General features: G+C 48.1%; 1 protein-coding gene across 4 annotated transcripts in view; it reads left to right on the top strand.

Annotated features, from left to right (window-relative positions):
• Positions 1-25,942, top strand: part of TCERG1 (transcription elongation regulator 1) — a 101,603-nt gene that overhangs the window by 5,907 nt on the left and 69,754 nt on the right. For 2 of the 4 annotated variants that reach the window (XM_077265828.1, XM_077265826.1), the window contains exons 2-8: positions 347-575; positions 909-1,097; positions 3,909-4,257; positions 4,506-4,748; positions 16,582-16,644; positions 20,977-21,177; positions 22,316-22,434. In XM_077265828.1, the coding sequence (XP_077121943.1) occupies positions 347-575; positions 909-1,097; positions 3,909-4,257; positions 4,506-4,748; positions 16,582-16,644; positions 20,977-21,177; positions 22,316-22,434 (1,393 nt within the window). The remainder of the gene's footprint in view (positions 1-346; positions 576-908; positions 1,098-3,908; positions 4,258-4,505; positions 4,749-16,581; positions 16,645-20,976; positions 21,178-22,315; positions 22,435-25,942) is intronic. The other 2 variants (XM_077265829.1, XM_077265827.1) reach the window with 1 other exon arrangement.

Genomic DNA, 25,942 nt, shown 5'->3' with positions numbered 1-25,942 from the left:
GTGGCAAGATTAGTGGTCTCGGTTTATATTCGGGTTGGCTTATACTCGAGTATATACGGTAGAAAAAAACATTGGGATAACTTTGGCTTCTAAATTTAAAAATGTAGGAGCCAAATGATTATATCTATATTTTTGCTACTTATAGTTTACACTGGCATGTGGACTGACCAGCGGCACAATGGACTGTGAACTAAATGTTTGTCTGCCCAGCAGGACCTCGGGGTTACAAAAGAAATCAATAACTTGGGACCTTCTTAAAAATGTCTGTGTGTATATTTGGTAGGTTTTGAACGTGGAACTTTTGATGATAAATTTATAATCTTTGTTTACCTTAATACTTTTTCAGAATGGTGCAGCAACAGCCTGCGTTGCGATTTCGTGGCCCCACACCGCCGCCTGCTGCTGTTTTGAGGGGCCCTCCTCCTCTTTTACGCCCTCCACCTCCTTTTGGCATGATGCGAGGGCCTCCACCGCCTCCACGCCCCCCGTTTGGAAGACCTCCTTTCGATCCAAATATGCCACCAATCCCACCACCAAGTGGTATTCCTCCTCCGATGGGTCCTCCACATCTTCAGGTAATAACAGTACAAGTGCTGCTGCACTTCAGGATGATGGCATAACATTTTTAAGACTGAATTTCCATTTTATTATCTGTTGTGGTTATACAGTTAGGGTCATGCACCGTGAGTTCTCCCACATCAGTGTCTGTTCACAGTGGGCATTGAAACAAATTAACACAAGCGTATATCCTCTGTAGAGAATGTTAGAAAACGTTCAGATCAGTGTTGCCATTGATGTTCCCATACACTCAGCGCTAGAGTTAAATAGAAGTTGTCAGAACCACTGAGCATTTATCTTGTTGCATTGAAAATAAATACCTATTATTTTTTTTCTCCTCCTTTACTCAGCGACCTCCCTTTATGCCCCCACATATTGGAAGTATGCCACCTCCTGGAATGCTTTTTCCACCTGGCATGCCACCGGTGTCTTCACCTGCCACCATCGCTAATCCCAGTCCAAACAATGCTCCAACACAAGCACCAACTTTGCCTCCAAATGAGGAGATCTGGGTGGAGAACAAGACTCCAGATGGAAAGGTTAGTGGACCCCTTATAACAATTATTTCCCCTGTGAGGGAAGCACCATGATTCACTTTCTCCTGTAAGAGTAATTTCTAAATTCAAATTACATTACTGTTACATGACACAATTCTTGCCTTAGTATTAGGTGAGAAAATTGGAACATATGTCTATCTTAACACCCACACGTTAAGTGGTGGAAACAAAAATGGTTTGTGTCACCATTTTCAAAGATCTGTACAGTTCTTATTCTGTATGGCAAGCTGATGGCATTTGGGGGTAGATGCAACATTTTCATTGCTTCTTATTGTATTTTTATTTTTTTTACATGTTTAATAAGGATTAAAAGGGGGTTATTTAAATTGCCTTTTTTTAATATAATTTTTTACTTTTTTTAGTCCCCTGAGGGAAGTTTAAACCTACGATTCTGATCACTTATACTATGTGCTGCACACTACAGTATATTGATATATAATGGGGAATTACTATCTCCTGTGGTAGATGGTAACAATGGGGGCTTTTGCCATTTAAATGCTCCTGTCAGAGACTGACATTAGTATCTAAGTGGATAAAGCAGTAGGTGGAGCATAGTTCTGACCTCTGCTGTTGGACGCAGATGGCAGAAATTTAAGCTCCTGAACCCGCTCCTTGACTGAGTAAATAGCTTTCAATCTCAAGAAAACCCTTCTATCTCTGGGATACCTTACTAATCATTGGGGTCTGATGCCTGGGACTCTGTAGAATCCAGTTTTGGGATCACTGAAGGTCCCATCTGTTATACCACCAGCAGTTAGTGAAATATCTGCTACCCCATGTATAAGGGATAACTTTGTCGTGAAATCCCCCTTTAAAATAAAACACACTGTGGGTACTTACAGGAATCTGTCAGCAGGCTTTTGCTATGTAATCTGAAGACAGCATGAGGTAGGGGTTAAAGCGCAGATTTCAGTGATGTCTGTGGTTTTATTTGCTTGTAATGATTGTTTTTGCAGCAGGAACTTGTCATTGCTGGGGCATAACAGCCCCTGATGCTAGTCCAACAGGCCCCGTCCTGTGATAGGCACCTCACTGTCTATAGACATTGTATATACAGAGCCTGGAGTGGGCAGAGTTAGCTTTCTCAGCCCTGCTGCATTACTAAATCGAAACACTCTGTGTCTGAACGGCTGCACCCAGTAATCTAAGTGATACATCGTTGGATTCAGTGTCTCTTTGCCTATATCAGGCTGTTCTCAGATGAGGTGGCAAAAACCTGCTGACAGATTCCCTTTAAGAAAAATATAGTATATATACTGTCACTTTAAAGCGGTTCTGCGGAGAGGTAAAATGTATTGCTATCGACATAACATTACAGACAGTGGCTTGCATACATGGTATTTTCAATCCTCAATTTCCTGCAGCTGCACTCCTCATCTGCGTTCTTTCAGAGCGTGGAGGGAAGCCATGACTTAGGCTACGTTCACATTTGCGTTGTGCGCCGCAGCGTCGGCGACGCCAAGCACAACGCAGGAACAACGCATGCACAACGCTGCGTTTTGCGACGCATGCGTTCTATTTTTGAATGCAAAAAAAATGCATCATGCTGCGTCCTCTGCGCCATGACGCTTGCGCCAAAAAGGACGCATGCTTCCCACAACGCAACGCATGTCCATGCGCCCCCATGTTAAATATAGGGGCGCATGACGCATGCGGTGACGCTGCGGCGCACAACGCAAATGTGAACGTAGCCTTAGACAGCTAAGGCTGCTTTCACACTAGCGTCGGCCCGACGTGCCGACACGCGTTGTGAAAGTGATGCCCGACGTGGGCAGCGGAAGCAGTTTTACAACGCTTCCGCTGCCCCATTGTAAGGTACGGGGAGGCGGGGGCGGAGTTTCGGCCGCGCATGCACGGCCGAAAATGGCGGCCACGACGCGCAAAAAAAGTTTCATGTAACTTTTTTTGTGCCGACGGTCCGCCAAAACACGACACAACTGTCGCACGACGGTAGCGACGTGTGTGCATACGTCGCAATGCGTCGCTAATGTAAATCTATGGGGAAAAAACACATCTTGCAGACAAGTTTGCAGGATGCATTTTTTTCTCCTAAACGACGCATTGCGACATATGCAAAACAATGCTAGTGTGAAAGTAGCCTAAGCTGTGATTAAGACAGCATAGGTCACAGGACAGGTCACCCAGGCTTGTCACACAGGATATCGGGCTTGATCAGTGATCTGGCTTGCATAGCAAGCAATGAGCAAGGCGGTAGCAAGCCATGCCCCCTTATCTGTGATGTAGCATCTCGAAAGAAAGGTGGGGGGTACATTCAGCCTCTACATCTGTCACTGAGTAGCTCTGAATACTGTGACAATTGAAAATACTCTGTCTGTGAGCTGTCTAGTTTTTGAAATGACGTCGCTATGAATACATTTTTGTCTTCCCGGATAATCCCTTTAAGTTCAGTGTACAGTACAATTTTGTTTCTTACTACTTTTATTATAACACAAGGCATATGTGCATGTTTTAAGGGGATCCTTATAATGGTGAGGGTCCGAGTCACTGGTCACCAATCAGTTAGCTGATAGAAGGATGCAATGTGCTCTCGTGAACCATACTCCCATTTGGTGTTCACTAGGCACAGCTACATAAGTCAGCTGTGCCTGATACTACGGCTGTCTCAAAGTAAATGTGACTGAGCTGCTGGACCAGACACAACCTCTACTAAAAGTGTGGATCTGTGCTTTGCTGATGAATTTATTCAGTTAATTGGTGAGCCTGCTGAAAATTGGCATAGATCATCAATATAAAAGTCTCCGTAAGCATTTTCATCTATTCATGTTTCTTTAGGCTTATTTCTACAATGCTCGTACCCGTGAATCTGCATGGAGTAAGCCCGATGGTGTAAAAGTTATCCAGCAATCTGAGCTGACTCCACTTATGGCAGCTCCAGTCCAGACTCAAGCTCAAGTGCAGTCTCAAGCTCAAGTAGTCCAGGCACAAGTGGTTCCGGGGCAAGCAGCGCAAGTTCAGGGACCAGGCCAAGTGCAGGCACAGGTCACTCATGCCCAGGCTGTCTCGGGTGCCTCTCCAACTACAAGCAGTCCAGCATTAATGGTCTCTTCATCTGCAGCTTCATCTAGTCAGTCTTCTACAACAAGCACTAGCACATCCCCTTCTCTGTCACAAGTTGTGCCTAGTAAGTATGATTTCAGAGGACTTTTTTCCACTGCCACATGTTGGATCTAGAATAATTCTTATAAGGTTCTCTATTATTTTTGTGATAAGAGACGGGATGTAAGAAGAGGAGGAGGAGGGTGCAGAGGAAAAATTTGTGGGGAATTATGAATGGACTTAGTCTTCCTTTAAAAAACCCATTAGAGTTTGTTCAGCATATGATCTATAGCTAGTTCTTAGTAAATGTATACTGTTTTTTCTTCCATTTAGGTTCATCTGCTCCTGAACAACAAACTCACAGTATTTCTGTGACAACCACACCTGCAGTCAGTGTTGCCATTTCTATGCCCACAGTCTCTTCAATACAGACTCTTTCTCAGCAGCTGTCCCAGTCATTGCCGCCCACTATTCCTCACGCTTTGCCACAACCCACCGCAGCAATTCCAGCTTTTCCTCCTGTTATGGTACCCCCATTTCGTGTTCCCCTTCCTGGCATGCCCATACCACTACCAGGTAATGTATCAGTAATTGTATTTCTGTCTGTGTACATCAAGTCTAGTGTTTACAGGCCCTTACCCAGAAAAGGTGATGGCGAAGGCAATACCTGGAAGGGAGCGGAGTGCGATAGTAAGGCTGTTAGCCTGCAGAATAACCCCATATGTGCAGGTTAATGGGGTTTGTCCGTCTAGATTTCCTGGGCGTCAAATATTTGCATGTTACCAAAAAAACACATTTAAAATGAGGTTTTAAAGGTCTTGTTTGTTAGGAGTAAATCCACAGTTCAAAACTGACTGGCGCCTTGGATTTTAAAGTTTTTTCTTAAGAATGCAAAGGTGGAAATGTGAGTAAAAAACAACAACAACAACCTTTTAATAAAGTTTAAGATCATGATTTTAATGTGGAGGCTAAAAATAATAATATTCATGTATATGAGAGAAATAAGGTAAGGAAGAGGCCTAAGGCTAATACGGTGCTGATTCTAGCCCTCTTCTGTCTACCTCTAGCCCTCTTCTCTGATCTACCTCTCCCCACCTTACCGCAGGGGTTGGCACCCTAGTTACAATATGCGTAATGGCACACCCACTCCTCATCTTCTGGCCCTGCTATAATCCCTAGCACTTTATAGGGCCTTTTTTTAGGTTTTTGTTTATTTTTCAATTGATGAGGCTCTTCAGTATCTGTTTTTGTCAAAGGGTGAAATATGAGTCAAATCTGCAGCATTTCTGCTACAAAATTCTGCAGCACATGGGAATGTATCCTAAAAGTAAGGTAAAGGGGATTTTTAGAGTAGTTTTTGTGTAACCTCACATGTATTGTGAAGTAGTTTGGAGGTTAAAGGGAATCTGTCGGTAGGATCAACCCAACTAAGCCGTCTATATGGGAATGTAGGAAAGTTGAATAAAATGTTGCCTTAATATGTGCAATCCCATGTCTTGTTCAAGAGAAATCCACATTTTTCTTAATATTTAAATGAGCTGTTAAGAGCTATAGTACAGATATAAGCCTCTCTGAGAATCTGCCTCCACAGCTTATTTTAACCACTTCATTCCAAATCCTGTAACTCCGCCCACCTGACACAAACTCCGCCTATTCATCAATTTAATTGGCTGGCTGCAAGTCGGCGGTGTTTCGGCCATTGGTGGGCAGGGTGTCGACGACATTCACGTCATTTTAAATGTGTTCATATTGTTAGCACATCTACTATATAATTGTCTAAGGGTCACTTCCGTCTTTCTGTCCTTCTGTCTGTCTGTCTGTCACGGATATTCATTGGTCGCGGCCTCTGTCATGGAAATCCAAGTCGCTGATTGGTCGCGGCAAAACAGCCACGACCAATCAGCGACGGGCAAAGTCCGGCGGAAAAATGGCCACTCCTTCCTCCCCGCAGTCAGTGCCCGCTCCATACTCCCCTCCAGTCAGCGCTCACACAGGCTTAATGGCTGCATTACACCGTGTTATGCCGCGGTGTAACGCACTCCCTTAACGCTGCTATTAACCCTGTGTGACCAACTTTTTACTATTGAGGCTGCCTATGCAGCCTCAATAGTAAAAAGATCTAATGTTAAAAATAATAATAAAAAAAAAATCGTTATACACTCACCGTCCGTCGGCCCCCGCATCCAGAACCGGCCTTTACCGCTCCTCGCGACGCTCCGGTGACCGGTCCATGCATTGCGGTCTCGCGAGATGATGACGTGGCGGTCTCATGAGACCATTACGTCATCATCTCGCGAGACCGCAATGCACCGCGCGCCCAATCAGCGACATTGGCGCGGGATTTAAATCCCGCTTCGCATATTGGTCGCGCCCAGCCGGTGCGCGCAACCAATCAGTGACATTGGCGCGGGCTTTAAATCCCACTTCACTGATAGGTTGCGGCCAGCCGACATTGCCGCGGGATTTAAATCCCACTTCCTTCATTGGTCGCGCCCAGCCGGCGCGACCAATCAGCGACATTGCCGCGGGACTTTTTACTATTGAGGCTGCCTATGCAGCATCAATAGTAAACAGATGTAATGTTAAAAATAATAATAAACAAAAAACCTGCTATTCTTACCTTCCGTAGTCCGACGATGCGCTCGCGCCGGCTGCCATCTGCCGTTCCCAGAGATGCATTGCGAAACTACCCAGAAGACTTAGCGGTCTCGCGAGACTGCTAAGTCATCCGGGTAATTTCGTAATGCATCCTGGGAACGGAAGATGGCGGTAGCCGCGCTTCTCTGCACAGCTTCGCTGGATCTCAGGGGGTGAGTATATAACTATTTGTTATTTTAATTATTTTTTTTTTTAACAGGGATATGGTGCCCACACTGCTAAATACTGCGTGGGCTGTGTTATACACCGCGTGGCTGCTATATACTACATGGGCAGTGTTATATACTCCATAGGCTGTGTGATATGCTGTGTGGGCTGTGCTATATACTACGTTGCCTGTGTTATATACTGCGTGGCTGCTATATACTGCGTGGGCTGTGTTATATAGTATGTGGGCAGTGTTATATACTGCGTGGGCTGTGTTATATAGTGCGTGGGCTGTGTTATATAGTGCGTGGGCTGTGTTATATAGTGCGTGGGCTGTGTTATATAGTGCGTGGGCTGTGTTATATAGTGCGTGGGCTGTGTTATATAGTGCGTGGGCTGTGTTATATAGTGCGTGGGCTGTGTTATATAGTGCGTGGGCTGTGTTATATAGTGCGTGGGCTGTGTTATATAGTGCGTGGGCTGTGTTATATAGTGCGTGGGCTGTGTTATATAGTGCGTGGGCTGTGTTATATAGTGCGTGGGCTGTTATATAGTGCGTGGGCTGTGTTATATAGTGCGTGGGCTGTGTTATATAGTGCGTGGGCTGTGTTATATAGTGCGTGGGCTGTGTTATATAGTGCGTGGGCTGTGTTATATAGTGCGTGGGCTGTGTTATATAGTGCGTGGGCTGTGTTATATAGTGCGTGGGCTGTGTTATATAGTGCGTGGGCTGTGTGATATAGTGCGTGGGCTGTGTGATATAGTGCGTGGGCTGTGTGATATAGTGCGTGGGCTGTGTGATATACTGCGTCGCCTGTGTGATATACTGCGTGGGCTGTGATATATACTGCGTCGCCTGTGTTATATACTGTGTGGGCTGTTATATAGTACGTGGGCTGTGTGATATACTGCGTGGCCTGTGTTATATACTGAGTGGCTGCTATATACCGCGTGGGCTGTGTTATATACTGTTTGGGCTGTGTTATATACTGCGTGGCCACTGTTATATACTGCGTGGCCTGTATTAACGCATCGGGTATTCTACAATATGTATGTATATAGCAGCCACATAGTATATAGCACAGGCCACGTAATATTTGCTATATACTACGTGGCCTGTGCTATATACTATGTGGCTGCTACATACATACATACATACATACATACATACATACATACATACATACATACATACATACATACATACATACATACATACATACATATTCTAGAATACCCGATGCGTTAGAATCGGGCCACCATCTAGTATTTAATAGGGATCCATTTTAGGATCCAAAAGAGCCGGCTCTTCTTGGTGAGTCGAGCCAAGAGAGCCGGACTGCCCATCACTAAATTATCGACTCTCCAACGAGCTTTGTCACATGACTTTGGATAAAAGCCAATACCAAAATCTCAATTTGCAGACAGTGTTTCGGGGTGCTGCCCCTCGTCATTGCAAAGTGTGAGATCTAGTTTGGCTGTGTGAGAGTCGTCTGACCGGTTTCTAAGGGGTAATGTTCCTCCGTATGGAGAGAGACATGTCAAGCCTGACATGCCGAGGTGAGGGGACTTTTAAGCCGTAATGCTCCTCTGAGAAATATGCAAATTGTCTCTTCAGAGAAGTAGAGGACTAGAACTCGTGTCACCTATAGGAAGTAGCAATCCTAAAAGTCAATGTCAACTTTCTAATGAGCCTTGTCACATGACTTAGGATGAATGCCAAAGCCAATAGCTGGTTCTACGAGTGAACCGGCGCACCACACAATTCTGGGATCGCACCTCTCACTGCACCATACATGTACGGTGAATGTCGTGAAGTGGTTAACCCCTTCACGACATGCGTCGTACTAGTACTGCACATGTCGTGTCTCCCCCTTTGATGTGAGCTCCGACGCTGAGCCCACATCACAGTCGTGACATGTCAGCTGTTTTTCACAGCTGACATGTGCGCGCAATAGCGACAGGTGGAATCGCGATCCACCCGCCGCTATTAAATAGTTAAATGCCGCTGTCAAACGCTGACAGCGACATTTAACTACCGCTTCCGGCCATCGGGTCGATAAATGCGCGCATCGCCGACCCCCGTCATGTGTGGTCTCCTTGAGACCTCTATGGTTGATGCCGGCTTGCTGTGAGCGCCACCCTGTGTAATTCAGCTGCATAGGAGTGATCATCAGATCGCTTCTATGTAGCTGAGCCGATCCAGTTGTGCCAGATTCTAGCCTCCCATGGCTAGAGGCTATTGAAGCATGGCAAAAGTAAAAAAAAAAAAATGTTTAAAATATAAAAGTTTAAATCACCCCCCTTGCACCCCATTCAAAAAAAAATCAAACATAAAAACTCCAGAATTACCTTTTTTTTTTTAGTCGCCGCGACATTGCAGTAAAATGCAATAATGGGCGATCAAAAGAACGTATCTGCACAAAAGTGGTATCATTAAAAAGTCAGCTCGGCGCGCAAAAAGTTAGCCCTCACCCGACCCGAGATCCTGAAAAATGGAAACGCTACAGGTATCGGAAAATGGCGCAATTTTTTTTTTTTTTTTTTTAGCAAAGTTTGGAAATTTTTTTCACCACTTAGATAAAAGAGAACCTAGATATGTTTGGCGCCTATGAACTCATAATGAACTGGAGAATCATAATATCAGGTCAGTTTTAGCATTTAGAGAAGGTAGAAAAAAAGCCAAACAAAAATCAAGTGTGGGATTGCACTTTTTTTGGAATTTCACCACACTTGGAATTTTTTTCCCGTTTTCTAGTACAAGACATGGTAAAACCAATGGTGTCGTTCAAAAGTACAACTCGTCCCGCAAAAAATAAGCCCTCACATGGCCATATTGACGGAAAATTAAAAAAGTTACGGCTCTGGGAATGAGGGGAGTGACAAACGAAAACGCAAAGACGAAAAAGGGCTGTGTCTTGAAGGGGTTAAATTAAAGGGAATGTTACCAGTGAGAGAGATGTAGATCATGAGAGCAGACTGCCAGTCATTACATGTCTCACACTGGTAACGCCCCTTTTCATTTAAATAAGCTCTGGAGACAGATTGTCATACAGATCAGGGTGGATAAAAATCAATGTTTTTTTAAAAAAAATCAAAAAAATCGGATTTTTTTTATTTAAATCGGATTTTTTTGATTTAAATCGGATTTTTTTCAATAAACTGCTTTTTGAGGAAAATATTTTACCATCCAAAGGTTCTTCCATCATGAGATAAAGCTGAGTTGTTTAACTCAGTAGAATAAAGGCTGTATATGTGTAACATTCACAATGCCATGCTCTTCCAGAGGTTTCTGTAGGATGCTGACTATCCAGTTTGGGCATGTCAACTGAATGGAAAAAGAAACTAAACCAAAAGTGAAACCAAGCTAGAAGTGTGGAATTAAAGGGGCAGTATGAACAAAATGTGGAGGCTATTAATAGTTTATACAATTAAGACATGCTGCTTTTAAACACCTACCTATTGCCATATAGTAAAACAAAAATGATTTTTACTTACTTTGGGGTCCCCCCCTCACCCTGGCGTTAGATCGTTGCCCCTAGTTTCGTCCGTGTAACTATGGGCGCACATGCGCACTGCTCTCACTTCTCATTTTAATCGTGATTTATATTAAAAAAAACCTTTTGATTTAAATCAGTGATTTAAATCATGATTAAAATCATGATTTAAATCGATCCGATTTAAATAGAAAAAAATCTTTTGATTTAAATCGTGATTTAAATCATGATTTAAATCGGCGTGATTTAAATCAATCCACCCTGATACAGATGTGTGTCCGCCTCGTAGATCTTAACAGCTCATTTTATATATATATATATATATATATACTAGCTATTGAACCCGTTCTACGCCCGGGTGGCGAGCATTTATATTGGTATATGGTCTCCATCCTGGTATGTGCTACTCCATCCTGCATCCCCATCCTGTCATGTGCTCCCATCCTGCGCCCCCATCAGTGCGGGCGGCTGTGCTGAGTGCGGGCAGCTGTGCTGAGTGCGGGCGGCTGTATGTGGCTGTGCTGTGCGTGGGCGGCTGGGCGTGGCTGTGCTGGGTGCGGGCGGCTGGGCGTGGCTGTGCTGGGTGCAGGTGGCTGTGTTGGGTGCGGGCGGCTGTGCGTGGCGGTACTGAGTGCGGGCGGCTGTGCGTGGCTGTGCTGGGTGCGGGCGGCTGTGCGTGGCTGTGCTGGGTGCGGTGGCTGTGCTGGGTGCGGTGGCTGTGCTGGGTGCGGTGGCTGTGCTGGGTGCGGTGGCTGTGCTGCTCCATCCTGCGCCCCCATCCTGTCATGTGCTGCTCCACCCTATCATGTGCTGCTCCATCCTGCACCCCATCAGTGCGGGCGGCTGTGCTAAGTGCGGGCGGCTGTATGTGGCTGTGCTATGCGTGGGCGGCTGTGCGTGGCGGTGCTGAGTGCGGGCAGCTGTGAGTGGCGGTGCTGAGTGCAGGCGGCTGTGCGTGGCTGTGGGCGGCTGTGCGTGGCTGTGCTGAGTGCAGGCGGCTGTGCTGGGTGCGGGCAGCTGTGCGTGGCTGTGCTGGGTGCGGCGGCTGTGCGTGGCGGTGCTGGGTGCGGGCGGCTGTGCGTGGCTATGCTGGGTGCGGCGGCTGTATGTGGCTGTGCTGTGCATGGGCGGCTGTGCGTGGCGGTGCTGAGTGCGGGCGGCTGTGCGTGGCGGTGCTGAGTGCGGGCGGCTGTGCTGGGTGCGGGCGGCTGTGCGTGGCTGTGCTGGGTGGGCGTGGCTGTGCTGGGTGCGGTGGCTATGCTGGGTGCGGCGGCTGTGCGTGGCTATGCTGGGTGCGGCGGCTGTGCGTGGCTATGCTGTGCGTGGGCGGCTGTGCGTGGCGGTGCTGAGTGCGGGCGGCTGTGCGTGGCGGTGCTGAGTGCGGGCGGCTGTGCGTGGCGGTGCTGAGTGCGGGCGGCTGTGCGTGGCGGTGCCGAGTGCGGGCGGCTGTGCGTGGCGGTGCCGAGTGCGGGCGGCTGTGCGTGGCGGTGCTGAGTGCGGGCGGCTGTGCGTGGCTATGCTGAGTGCAGGCGGCTGTGCGTGGCTGTGCTGAGTGCAGGCGGCTGTGCGTGGCCGTGCTGGGTGGGCGTGGCCGTGCTGGGTGCGGTGGCTGTGCTGGGTGCGGCAGCTGTGCGTGGCTGTGCTGGGTGCGGTGGCTCAGGCTGTGCTGGGTGCGGGCGGCTGTGCTGGGTGCGGTGGCTGTGCTGGGTGCGGTGGCTGTGCTGCTCCATCCTGCGCCCCCATCCTGTCATGTGCTGCTCCACCCCATCATGTGCTGCTCCATCCTGCGCCCCCATCAGTGCGGGCGGCTGTGCTAAGTGCAGGCGGCTGTGCTGAGTGCGGGCGGCTGTATGTGGCTGTGCTGTGCGTGGGTGGCTTTGCGTGGCGGAGCTGAGCGCGGGCGGCTGTGCGTGGCGGTGCTGAGTGCAGGCGGCTGTGCGTGGCTGTGCTGGGTGCGGCGGCTGTGCGTGGCTGTGCTGGGTGCGGCGGCTGTGCGTGGCTGTGCTGGGTGCGGCGGCTGTGCGTGGCTGTGCTGGGTGCGGTGGCTCAGGCTGTGTGGTGGCTCAGGCTGTGCTGGGTGCGGCGGCTGTGCGTGGCTGTGGGCGGCCGTGCTGGGTGCGGTGGCTCAGGCCGTGCTGGGTGCGGTGGCTCAGGCCGTGCTGGGTGCGGTGGCTCAGGCCGTGCTGGGTGCGGTGGCTCAGGCCGTGCTGGGTGCGGTGGCTCAGGCCGTGCTGGGTGCGGTGGCTCAGGCCGTGCTGGGTGCGGTGGCTCAGGCCGTGCTGGGTGCGGTGGCTCAGGCCGTGCTGGGTGCGGTGGCTCAGGCCGTGCTGGGTGCGGTGGCTCAGGCCGTGCTGGGTGCGGTGGCTCAGGCCGTGCTGGGTGCGGTGGCTCAGGCCGTGCTGGGTGCGGTGGCTCAGGCCGTGCTGGGTGCGGTGGCTCAGGCCGTGCTGGGTGCGGTGGCTCAGGCCGTGCTGGGTGCGGTGGCTCAGGCCGTGCTGGGTGCGGTGGCTCAGGCCGTGCTGGGTGCGGTGGCTCAGGCCGTGCTGGGTGCGGTGGCTCAGGCCGTGCTGGGTGCGGTGGCTCAGGCCGTGCTGGGTGCGGTGGCTCAGGCCCTGCTGGGTGCGGTGGCTCAGGCCCTGCTGGGTGCGGTGGCTCAGGCCCTGCTGGGTGCGGTGGCTCAGGCCCTGCTGGGTGCGGTGGCTCAGGCCCTGCTGGGTGCGGTGGCTCAGGCCGTGCTGGGTGCGGTGGCTCAGGCCGTGCTGGGTGCGGTGGCTCAGGCCGTGCTGGGTGCGGTGGCTCAGGCCGTGCTGGCTGCGGTGGCTCAGGCCGTGCTGGGTGCGGTGGCTCAGGCCGTGCTGGCTGCGGTGGCTCAGGCCGTGCTGGGTGCGGTGGCTCAGGCCGTGCTGGCTGCGGTGGCTCAGGCCGTGCTGGGTGCGGTGGCTCAGGCCGTGCTGGGTGCGGTGGCTCAGGCGGTGCTGGGTGCGGTGGCTCAGGCGGTGCTGGCTGCGGTGGCTCAGGCCGTGCTGGGTGCGGTGGCTCAGGCCGTGCTGGGTGCGGTGGCTCAGGCGGTGCTGGCTGCGGTGGCTCAGGCTGTGCTGGGTGCGGTGGCTCAGGCCGTGCTGGCTGCGGTGGCTCAGGCCGTGCTGGCTGCGGTGGCTCAGGCGGTGCTGGCTGCGGTGGCTCAGGCGGTGCTGGCTGCGGTGGCTCAGGATGTGCTGGGTGCGGTGACTCAGGCCGTGCTGGGTGCGGTGGCTCAGGCCGTGCTGGGTGCGGTGGCTCAGGATGTGCTGGGTGCGGTGACTCAGGCCGTGCTGGGTGCGGTGGCTCAGGCCGTGCTGGGTGCGGTGGCTCAGGCCGTGCTGGCTGCGGTGGCTCAGGCCGTGCTGGCTGCGGTGGCTCAGGCGGTGCTGGCTGCGGTGGCTCAGGCGGTGCTGGCTGCGGTGGCTCAGGATGTGCTGGGTGCGGTGACTCAGGCCGTGCTGGGTGCGGTGGCTCAGGCGGTGCTGGCTGCGGTGGCTCAGGCGGTGCTGGCTGCGGTGGCTCAGGCGGTGCTGGCTGCGGTGGCTCAGGCGGTGCTGGCTGCGGTGGCTCAGGCCGTGCTGGGTGCGGTGGCTCAGGCTGTGCTGGGTGCGGTGGCTCAGGCTGTGCGCGGCGGTGCTGGGGGCCTGAGCAGGCGGGGACACCGGCGCGCTGTGGGGGTCAGGTGCCGGAGTCGCCGCTAGCTCAGGCCCCCGGCACTTGCTATAGTTACCTGGCCCTGATCCAGCGCTGCGCGCCGGTCTGTCTTCCGGGTCCTCTGCCTGTGACTGTTCAGTCAGAGGGCGGCGCGCATTAAGCGCGTCATCGCGCCCTCTGAACTGTGAACGTCACAGGCAGAGGATGTGGACCGGAGGACGGAGGGGCAGCGCGCAACGGAGGAACGGGACAGGTAAATATATCATACTTACCCTCCTGGCGGTCCCTGCTTCTCCGTTGGAGATCGCGGTGAGCGTTCAGTGTTTACGCATACCGCGATCTCCTGGGAGCGTCGCTCTGTGGGGCCTAGACTGCGCCGGCGCTTGCGCAGTCTATAGAGGCTTCGGACAGAGTGACGCTCCCAGCGTTATATTATAGATATATATATATATATATATATATATATATATATATATATATATATATATATATATATATATATATATATATATATATATATATATATATATATAGATTGCAGATATTACTGTACTATTCAACATTCTATGACCTGTATGCCCATTTAAATGTCTTAGAAGGGTAGTTCTACTGACATATTCACCTTAAAGGGAACCTGTCACCAAGAGATACGGCCATCACCTTTCAGGGTTGATATACAGCATTGTATAATACTGTATATCTGTCCTCTGATCGGACTTGTAAGAGAAGAAATATAACTTTTATTATACTCATCTGCAGGGCATTCTGGTCCGATGGCTGTCACTCTTCTAGGTCCAGCGCCTCCCTTCTTCTTGCGAATACCGCCCTCCTGCTTGCTTCGTGTGGATGACCCGTCTCCTCGGCACCGCTCTCCTGCGCAGTCGTACTTCTTTACCCTGTTGAGGGCAGAGCAATGTACTGCAGTGCGCACGTGCTGGGAAAGGTCAAGGAGCCCCGGTGCTCTACAGTACTTTGCGATGCCCTCGACAGGGCCGAGAAACACGCCTGCCCAGGAGCGCTGTGCCGAGGAGACTGTGTGGATGATGAAGGCACGCACCATCCACACGAAACAAGCAGGAGGACAGGGATCATAAGAAGATGGGAGGCACCGGACCAAGATCAGTGACGCCCATCGGACCGGACCGCCCCAGGTGAGTATAATAAGTTCTTTTTCTTCTCTTTCAGGTCGGTTGGGGGCAGATATACAACATTATAGAATGCTGTATATCAGCCCTGAAAGGTGATGGCCGCATCTCTTATCGGCCAAACCTGGTGACAGGTTCACTTTATCTTCATTTCAGATGTATAGGGTGTGAAGCATTTGGCAGCAAAGTTCCTGACTGACTCTAGCTGTGGGGTAGCAGTATTCAGTGTAAAAGGTAAAAAAAAAATGAGAAGGTTATTGGTCATGAAAGTGACTTTCGATAATGTACAGGGGTAAAACAGTCTATGAATAAATTGGATGTAAGGACTTGGGTGAGTCCTCTATAAATTGTACAGGGCAATAGAAGTGGTTCTGCAGCTTACAGCAGGTGTTTTTTGGGGGGACATTGGTGGTACCATGTCAAGCTAAAAGAAAAAAAAATACTATGGGGAAGGTTAGAATAATGTACGGGGTGTGCCCGAAACAGAGAAAAATGTAAGTATATCTTTCCTAGCAATTTAACATTTTTGGGAAAATCATTTGTAATGCTTAAAAAATGACTGCAGATGGCAGCGTTGTAGGGTGTGCAGTGTACCCATAGACTGTTTATTATATACACGGTTTATCTCCACGGGGAGTTATTTAGGCATGACAGACTTTTCAGACCTGTTACATTTTTTTTTCAATGGGTATCTATTCACTACTCTAAGACATCAAACCACTATTCTAGTGATCTCTTGTGTTTGGATCCCCAAAAGATCTAAGGAAATGATTTATTTCAATACCCCTGTAAGTACTCTAAGATCTGTGTTAATGACTACATACACACTTTTCACATTCAGTGTATGTGTTCCTCTGCGTGTCTCCAAGTTAGCAGTCGTGCCTCAGAGGTCATTTATCTAGATGGGTTCTGATAATTGAGGACCTTGATCCGTAATGTGAATGTGAGCGCCTGCAGAATATTGGTGTCCTTCCATTTGACACATGACCCTGTAGCCTTTGCTCCTCTGTCCATTACCACCTATTGTATATATATGTGCGTGCTGTGAACTTCTGGAATAGATTTCTAAATCCTACAGTGGTAGGGATTGGTAGTCATTTACACTCACAGCTGTAAAGTAGGGTTAGGGCATCTCACAGAATGTACCTTCACAACTGTCATAATAGAAAAGTTACAGAGTTCAGTCATTTTCAGGTTTGGTTATTGATGTAATGTGCGCGGTGTCCAGCCCCATGCTAGCGGACAGTGATAGTCATGTTCAAATCTGTTTGCATATCCATTTTACAGGTGTAGCAATGATGCAAATAGTAAGCTGCCCGTATGTAAAGACAGTGGCTACTACCAAAACCGGTAACTTTTTCCTAATGTTTTTAGTTTGTGGTTGTTTGGCATGGTAGTGAATGCACGTGTACATAATCCCCCTTATTTGTCCATACAGCATTTTCGCGATCCCTCCCCTACCCCCCCCCCCCCAGCACATCAGTATAGTGACTTAGATTTTAGTTTACCTGACTTGAAGCAATATTAAAGGCATAACGCACATGTTTGTTATTCCAACATTGCTAAAAGTTCTTTTCTATATCTCAGTGTTGTGGTCTTTTCCTGCATGTATGTGTGTTTGTGCATTATTCGCTTAAGGATAACTCCACTTCCTGAAAGGAATTACAATTTCACCATATCAAAGCTAACCCCCTTCATGTGGTAAGATTGATCCCATGAAACACAAATGCTATGTATGTTTATAGAGTATTCTAGTCTGTTTCCTTTAGGAAGTGGGTTTATCTATAGAAGAAAAACTGTTCATTGTATAGTTGTTGTTTTTTTTGTTTGTCTGTTCTTGTTTTTTTTAAATGCAGTGACATTGCCACTGAAATATAAAAATAAATGCACATTTTAGTGTTCTGGCACATTCCCACTTTAATTTTATTTGATATCAGAATTGAGCATATGCCATGGGTCCAAGTGTCTTCCTCAGTGACGCCTACAGATACCTGATATCAGTTCCCAAATTCTTATTAACATGTGTGGTTGGTTAAGCAAGTCCTAGGCAATGTGATCTGCCTACACAAGGTTGGTTTGTGGTCTGTTATCATGGACACACAGAATTATTCTTAATTATTACACCTCCTGACACAAAGTGGAAATACTACCTAGTATATACACTGCTCAAAAAAATAAAGAGAACACTAAAATCCCACATCCTAGATATCACTGAATGAAATATTCCAGTTGTAAATCTTTATTCATTACATAGTGGAATGTGTTGAGAACAATAAAACGTAAAAATTGTCAACGTAAATCACAACTAATATCCCACGGAAGTCTGGAGTTGGAATGATGCTCAAAATCAAAGTGGAAAATGAAGTTACAGGCTGATCCAACTTCAGTGGAAATGCCTCAAGACAAGGAAATGATGCTCAGTAGTGTGTGTGGCCTCCACGTGTATGTATGACTTCCCTACAACGCCTGGGCATGCTCCTGGTGAGGCGGCGGATGGTCTCCTGAGGGATCTCCTCCCAGACCTGGACTAAAGCATCCGCCAACTCCTGGACAGTCTGTGGTGCAATGTGACGTTGGTGGATGGTGCGAGACATGATGTCCCAGATGTGTTCAATCGGATTCAGGTCTGGGAAACGGGCAGGCCAGTCCATAGCTTCAATGCCTTCATCTTGCAGGAACTGCTGACACACTTCAGCCACATGAGGTCTGGCATAGTCCTGCATTAGGAGGAACCCAGGGCCAACTACACCAGCATATGGTCTCACAAGGGGTCTGAGGATCTCATCTCGGTACCTAATGGCATTTAGGCTAACTCTGGCGAGCACATGGAGGGCTATGCGGCCCTCCTAAGAAATGCCACCCCACACCATTACTGACTCGCTGCCAAATCGGTCATGCTGAAGGATGTTGCAGGCAGCAGATCGCTCTCCACGGCATCTCCAGACTGTCACGTCTGTCACATGTGCTCAGTGTGAACCTGCTTTCATCTGTGAAGAGCACAGGGTGCCAGTGGTGAATTTGCCAAATCTAGTGTTCTGTGGCAAATGCCAAGCGTCCTGCACGGTTTTGGACTTTGAGCACAACCCCCATCTGTGGACGTCGGGCACTTGGAACATCCTCATGGAGTCGGTTTCTAACCGTTTGTGCAGACACATGCACATTTGTGGCCTGCTGGAGGTCATTTTGCAGGGCTCTGGCAGTGCTCCTCCTATTCCTCCTTGCACAAAGGCTGAGGAAGCAGTCCTGATGCTGGGTTGCTGCCCTCCTACGGCCCCCTCCACGTGTACTGGCCTGTCTCCTGGTAGCGCCTCCAGCCTCTGAACACTACGCTGACAGACACCGCAAACCACCTTGCCACAGCTCGCATTGATGTGCCATCCTGGATGAGCTGCACTACCTGAGCCACTTGTGTGGGTTGTAGAGTCCGTCTCATGTTACCACGAGTGTGAAAGCACAACCAACATTCAAAAGTGACCAAAACATCAGCCAGAAAGCATTGGTATTGAGATGTGGTCTGTGGTCCCCACCTGCAGAACCACTCCTTTATTGAGTGTGTCTTGATAATTGCCAATAATTTCCATCTGTTGTCTATTCCATTTGCACAACAGCATGTAAAATTGATTGTCAAGCAGTGTTGCTTCCTAAGTGGACAGTTTGATTTACTTGGACTTATATTTTGTTGTTTAAGTGTTCCCTTTATTTTTTTAAGCAGTGTACTTAATGTGCTGCCTTGACCCTGTCTAAACTGCACATCAATACTTAAAACCTATGTAATTTCGAAGTACCGTATATAAATGTATATAAGACGAACAGAGTATAAGCCGAGGCACGTAATTTTGCCTCGAAAAACTGGGAAAACTTATTGACTTGAGTATATGCCGGGTATGCATTGTCCCCTAATCCAGATTCTGGTAGGCATGGCTCCTTATTCCCATCCTTGTATGTATGGCTCATTATTCCCATCCTTGTATACATGGCTCCTTATTCCCATCCTTGTATGTATGGCTCCCATGAGAAAAGCATAAAAAAGAAAAAAACATCCTACTTACCTTCCCTGCGTGCCCTCTCAGCATCTCGTTCCGGTGCCAGCAGCTCCTGCGGCCGAGCGATCATGTGTCCCCGCTCATTAAGGTAATAAATATTCACCTCTTCCACTCCCATAGGCGTGGAGAGGTGAATATTCATTACCTTAATGAGCGTGCACCCGTGAGAGCCTGGAAGCTGGCGGCTGTGGCTGTAACTGTGTGCGTGCTATAAGAGAAATGAATAGTCATTGCCAGTGCAGTGAATATTCATTTCTCTTTAGCAGCGGGTACAGGCTTTAGCCGCAGCCTCCAGTGACCAGATGCTCCACCACTCCTCCTCCTCCGACGTAAACTGGGACAATGACTCGTGTAAAAGCCGAGGGGGGGGGCATTTTCAGCACAGAAAATGTGCTGAAAAACTCTGCTTATATACGAGTATATACGGTACTTGGCACACGTACATGTTGAAAGCACTTGATAAACCAAAAATATGTTTTATGATCTTGATGCTAGTTAACATTTTAAATCAAAGGAATGTTATTTGAGAATTACCTTTTGTTTAAATCAGATTTTTATGTTAAATGTATATTTTCAATTTTTTTTCCTTCTTTAAATAATTTTACATATCACTGTTTATTTTTCAAAATTCAGAAATCTTTCAGTTTTCACACTCCCTACAAGACCTTATATTCTATTTTTATTAGCAACATGGACATAAGCAGCAGTAAAATGTCTCTGACCCTATTGATTGGTATAGAAGGCTTTCTGCTCATGCTCTGATCTAGGCAAAAGCTGTATTGCATGGGAAGGGGAGGAGGTGAGCTGTGCCAATCCCCATAGTGAATCCTGTGTTATGTACTGTTTATAGAGGTGTTGGCTTTCATTATCCTACCTGTGATGATGAGACTGCTGGAAAGTCTTCTGTACAGAACAGGAAGTGTAAGTACAGTGTTGGCATAAAAACATGGTTTATACAATAGGTAATTTTCTGATGACACCTTCTCTGTAAGGGGAACATGTCATGTCCCCAAACTCTACTAACCTATAGGTTAATAGTATTACCATGTTGTACAGCTGCCTTACTGAAAGCCCAACTACTGAGATTCTATTTATTCCTCCCAGGAGTTGCTGGCTTTCAGTCAGAGGCATGCCCAGAGCAGCTACATCTGTAAGCATGCCCCCGCGCTTTTTATTCACAATCCTGTGGTGACTGTGGCATTTCTGGCATGCCACTGACTGAAAGCTGGAGGCTCCCAGGAGGAATCAAGTAAATTTTCTCCCAGTAACCACACTTTCAGCAAGACAGCATAGCAATGTGATGAATGTGCAGACTAGACCTTTATCTGTAGGTTTATAGTGTTTGAGGGCATGGCCGGTTCCCTTTTAAACACTTTTCCACCAAACTTAAATGTGACTGTGCTTTTCCCATGAATAGTCACCAAACCTGCTACCACTGCTTTTCTCTAAGATCAGCAGTCTTCTTTCTTTGACTCCAAAATGGCTACTCTGTGCTGTGTAATGGACACATAAATTGTCAATGTCTCTGCATTCTCTGTGTATGTACAAAGACCTAACCCCTTCAGTAACAAAAACCGTATGTTAAAGATTTGCTTTCTACCACACTCTTTTGTGCCTAAACTTGTGCCAATGTCTGTAGGTGTCTTGCCAGGTATTGCTTCTTCGCTTGTTCCAATGATTCATCCACAAGTGGCTCTAGCTGCATCTCCTGCCACCTTAGCAGGAGCCACGATATTATCTGAGTGGTCTGAATATAAAACTATTGACGGCAAAACGTACTACTATAATAACCGCACTTTGGAATCCACGTGGGACAAACCTCAGGAACTGAAAGAAAAAGGTGGGTGAAGCTATACTTGCCAAAGCAGCCCTGCAGGCAGCATATATTTCTGCTTAGTTTAAGAAATTAGTAGATTATCCTGTGCTAAACTTCACTGAAAACTAAGGAGTTTCATAGGTTGTCCAGGATTTATATGTTGCTGAACTATGTCTTTGGTCATCAATGCCGGATCGTTGCGGGTCTGCACTACACTCAGCACTGCACTGCTGCAGCTGGATGTACACAGTGTACAGAGCTGGGATTATTTGGACTCGTACACATGCGCACATTTCTATTTGCTTGTTTGATGGGAATTGTGTGTAACTGTAATTATTATATTATTATACTCAATGGTCGCCGTCTTTTCCTAATTTCAGCGGCAATAAGTCACCCCTTCTGTAACCTGCCGGCTCATGGTGTGAAGGAGAGGTCACTTTCTCAGTGTAAGGCCATGTTCACACGTTGAGTATATGGTCAGTATTTTACATAAACCAGGAGTGAAGCAGTCAGAACAAACGTATTAATAGAAACATGTCACCACTTCTGCATTTATCACCCGCTCCTGGTTTTGGCTTCAAATACTGACGTGAAATACTGACCAAATACTGAACGTGTGGCCTAAGTCTGAGATTCAGAATCCGTCTGTGCAGCTTAGTTGGGAGTCTCATAGAAATGCAGTCACATGACGCTAGAGCGCTGCTCAAGATGGCGACCATTATACTTAGACAATCCCTATCAAATGAGCAAGTAAAAAACAATCACTGGTGTGGCACTAAGATTCTCCACAAAGTGTATTTCCACTCTTATTTTGCTATACACAGCTGTGACACATGCGGCTGCAGAGCCGAACCGCTGATCAGCCGGAGCGCTCCAGGTATCCGGTTCCCTCTGCAGCTTATTCGGTAAGCGCTATAGCTTGCCGAACAAGCCCTGATCAAATTCGCTAATCTCTAAACATAAACTGCATACATACTGTCCAGCCATACATCACTACATTCCTGCCCAACTCAGGTTAGTCTTGTTGAGATTGTAGTTTTGCAAAAAAAAAAAATTTGAGCCATTGAAGTGAATTTCGAGCTATTCAAATGGAGACTTGTCACCTCTGATTGATTGAGGTCATGAAAGAATTGAGTCATCCATGTCCCAAATATTTCTGTAGACAAAGAAGTGGAAAAACTTAAGGAGCCTGTTAAGATGGAACCAGCCGTAGAAGAGCCGCAGCCAATGGAGGCTGAGGAAGAAGTGCCAAAGGAAGCGCCTCCCAAGGAAATAAAGGAGGTAAAAGCCTACAACCAAGTTACTTGGTACTGTGCTTTTTTGATTACTTTTTGGTGGGGTTTGGGCCTATTGTGATTGAGTTCCTGGCATGCAAGTAGTGCAGTGTGCATATTAGTAGTACTCTGTCATGTTTGTGTCCGGTCACAAAGTCAGCTCCACTTTACAACTTCAAAAAGCCTATAGTACGGCAGTCCCGCATTACTAGTGGGGATTTGCACAATTCTGAATACCATAAAATAATTCCATCAGTCATACTTGGAAGAACACTTCCACTTATAGTAATGGATCTCTAACACCGTTCACCCCAAATTACTATTGTAGCAACAGATAATATTGTGATGTCTAAATCTGAAGCAAATGTAAATTTTATCAAATCATTCTTCATAATGTTCTGGTCTGTACAAGGCCAAATCGGCGAGTTTTACTTGAAAGGGGTTTTCCCAAAACGCTGTGTCGGCAGTATTGGTACAGGACTGGTGGTGGTTACCACCATACAAATAGTGATGGCATATTTGAGCAATACACCATTACCTTATAGCATAAGGTCATCAAGTATGCTTGGCTGTTGGGAAGCAGTATAATAATTAGTAACTATGGCAAATGCTGGCCCATCTGTCCATTTAAGGAAAAAATAATAATTTGGACCCTGTGGGATTTCTAATGTGAATATTGTGTTTCTTAAAGGGGTTCTTTGACTTAATGTAAAATGTTTAGAAATGTTTTATATGCAATAATGTGCTGTTTAGGCCAGGTTTCATAGATCTGTGTTTATTATTATTCTTTATTAATATAGCGCCATTTATTCCATGGCGCTTTACATGTGAGGGGTATATATAATAAAAACAAGTCCTGTAATCTTAATCAATACGAGTCACTGACTGGTACAGTAGGAGAAAGGACCCTGCCCGCGAGGGCTCACAATCTACAGGGATGGGTGAGGATACAGTAGGTGAGGGTAGAGCTGGTCGTGCAGCGGTTTGGTGGTTACTGCAGATTGTAGGCTTGTCGAATGAGCCATGTATGCATGAATCTGCTTTCGATTCTGCCAAGTTCGGGTCAGGAGAACTACAGCCAGACTGTATACCGCAGTCCGTACTCGAACAGTGGTACATGGATGTATGAAACTGAGTTTAGTAACATCTTTGAATTCGGCACTATTTTCTACGCCATTCAAATCACATCCCATTGATTGGCTAGTCTGCTGTTTTGTACACCCAACGGTCCCATCCAAATTACGGCTGCTGATGGACGGGCACGTCACTGCACATGCCATTCCAACTCCTCTGATGCAAAGTATTTCAGTGGAGCAGACTTTACAGGAAACTCCACTTGTAATGTCATAGAGCACATAGAACCTGTAATAGCAGCGACCAGAGCTGTGCTCCAATCAATGCTGTTAACCCATTAAATGACGCCGTCCGTCACTGAAGACTGCAGCATTTAAACTGCATGATCCTGCTTGGCTTTAAAGGGAACCTGTCACCCCCAAAATCGATGGTGAGGTAAGCTCACCGCCATAAGGGGCTTATCTACAGCATTCTGTAATGCTGTAGATAAGCCGCCGATGTTACCTGAAAGAGGAGAAAAAGACATTAGATTATACTCACCAAGGGGCGGTCCCGCTCCGATGGGCGTCTCAGGTCCGGTACAGAGCCTCCTATCTTCATTCCATGACTGGTCTTCATGCCGCGGCTCCTGCGCAAAGCGTACTTTGTCTGTCCTGTTGAGGGCAGAGCAAAGTACTGCAGTGCGCAGGCACCGGAAAGGTCAGAGAGGCCCGGCGCCTGCGCACTGCAGTACTTTGCTCTGCCCTCAACAGGGAAGACAAAGTACGCCAGCCCCGGAGCCGCAGCGTGAAGACCAGAAGAGGACGTCATGGAATGAAGATAGGAGGCGCCGGAGCGGACCGGAGACACCCATCGGACCGGACCGCAGCGGGACCGCCCCTGGGTGAGTATAATCTAACCTCTTTTTCCAGGTCACCACCTGACAGCACACTGGAGGACGTCCTTCTTAGCCATGATGGGACAGGAAACCCGAGAGGTTAAAAGGACCCTCCCCCTACCACCCTTCAGTGTTTTTCCTGTCCCATTATGGATAGGAACGGCGAGAGGAAGCTACCGTTCTGTGCGGGGGGATGTGGATCGGGGGGGCTTTGCCTCACCCTTCCCTCCATGAGGCACCCGCTGGCTGACACCCGCCCGAGGGTCCCTCTGCCTACCAGTGTAGCGCTGCTCCTGGTATGAGGATCGCTTCCCCCTGCCGGGGGCTCTCGATCCTTCCGTCACGCCCCCTGGTGCATGCGATCCTGCCGGTGGCCTCTGCAGATGTCGGCGTCTCCATGCGGCCGGCATGGGGGAAGGAAATTCCCGCTGCACCATCCTCTTTCCGGCCGCGCGTCACTTCCGGTTTGCGGCTGAGGGGGGCGGGCGGCGTCTCCGAAACAGGAAGCGGTAGTGAGCGCAGGAGCGCGGTACAGATGAAGAGATGAGCAGAAATATAAGGTATGTGCAGTAAGCGTTCTCCGGTGCATCATGGAGGACGCAGCTAGAGAAGGGCAGGAGTCCACAGCGCCAGTAAGTAGAGCAGGGCCGGTATTATGGATACTTAAAAAAAAAAAAAAAAAAAAAAACCCGGAGCATGTGCTAGAGTTTGTTATTTTTCTATAGGCGGCCCCTTTACCAGAAAAATCGTTAAAGAAGCTGGGCAAAAGCAGGAAATGTCCTATTTGTGCAGCCAAGCTGAAAGATACCTGGCAGAAACCCCTATGTGAAGCATGCACCTGCAAAATCATAGGAGAGGAGCAGGCTTCTCTTATGTCAAATATGAGAGCCATGATAAGAGAGGAGGTCCAGGCTTCTGTATCAGGTCTGGTACTACCTCAAGCCTCACCTTCAGAGAGACCGAGCAAAAGGCAGAGGATTGATTACTCTTCGGAAGACTCGTTATCTGTTGTATCGGATATAGAGGAAGAAGAGGAGAGCAGAGACCCTCCAGAGAGAGGGAGAAAATACTTATTCTCAGCAGCAGACACAGGAGAACTGTTGGAGGCTGTGCGGCATACTATGCAGATAGAGGATCCACAACCATCTTGTTCGGTTCAAGATGAAATGTTTGGTGGCCTGCGCTCACAGACTGCGAAGGTGTTTCCAGTAAATTCCCATATCAGATCCATGATTCTGGATGAATGGGAAGAGGCGGAGAAGAGATTGACTATCCCTAAAGATTTCCGACTCCGCTTGCCGTTTGACCCGGAGGAAGTTAAGGAATGGGTCGATATTCCTAAAATAGACATTCCATTGGCTAAAGTGTCTAAAAGAACCTCAATCCCCTTTGAGGACTCTTCCAATTTAAAAGAGCCCATGGACAGAAAGGCAGATGGACTTTTGAAACGGGCCTGGGAGACTTCTTCGGCGGTTATCGGAGCTAATATCGCAGCAACATCAGTGGCTCGCTCCATGGACCTGTGGCTAAATGATCTTCAGGATCAATTAATAGCCAAAACTCC

This window comes from Ranitomeya variabilis, chromosome 5 (genome assembly GCF_051348905.1).
Source record: "Ranitomeya variabilis isolate aRanVar5 chromosome 5, aRanVar5.hap1, whole genome shotgun sequence".
NCBI classification, from domain to species: Eukaryota; Metazoa; Chordata; class Amphibia; order Anura; family Dendrobatidae; genus Ranitomeya; species Ranitomeya variabilis.
Note: the sequence above shows the minus strand (reverse complement) of the source record. Positions and strands in the feature narration are given on the sequence as shown.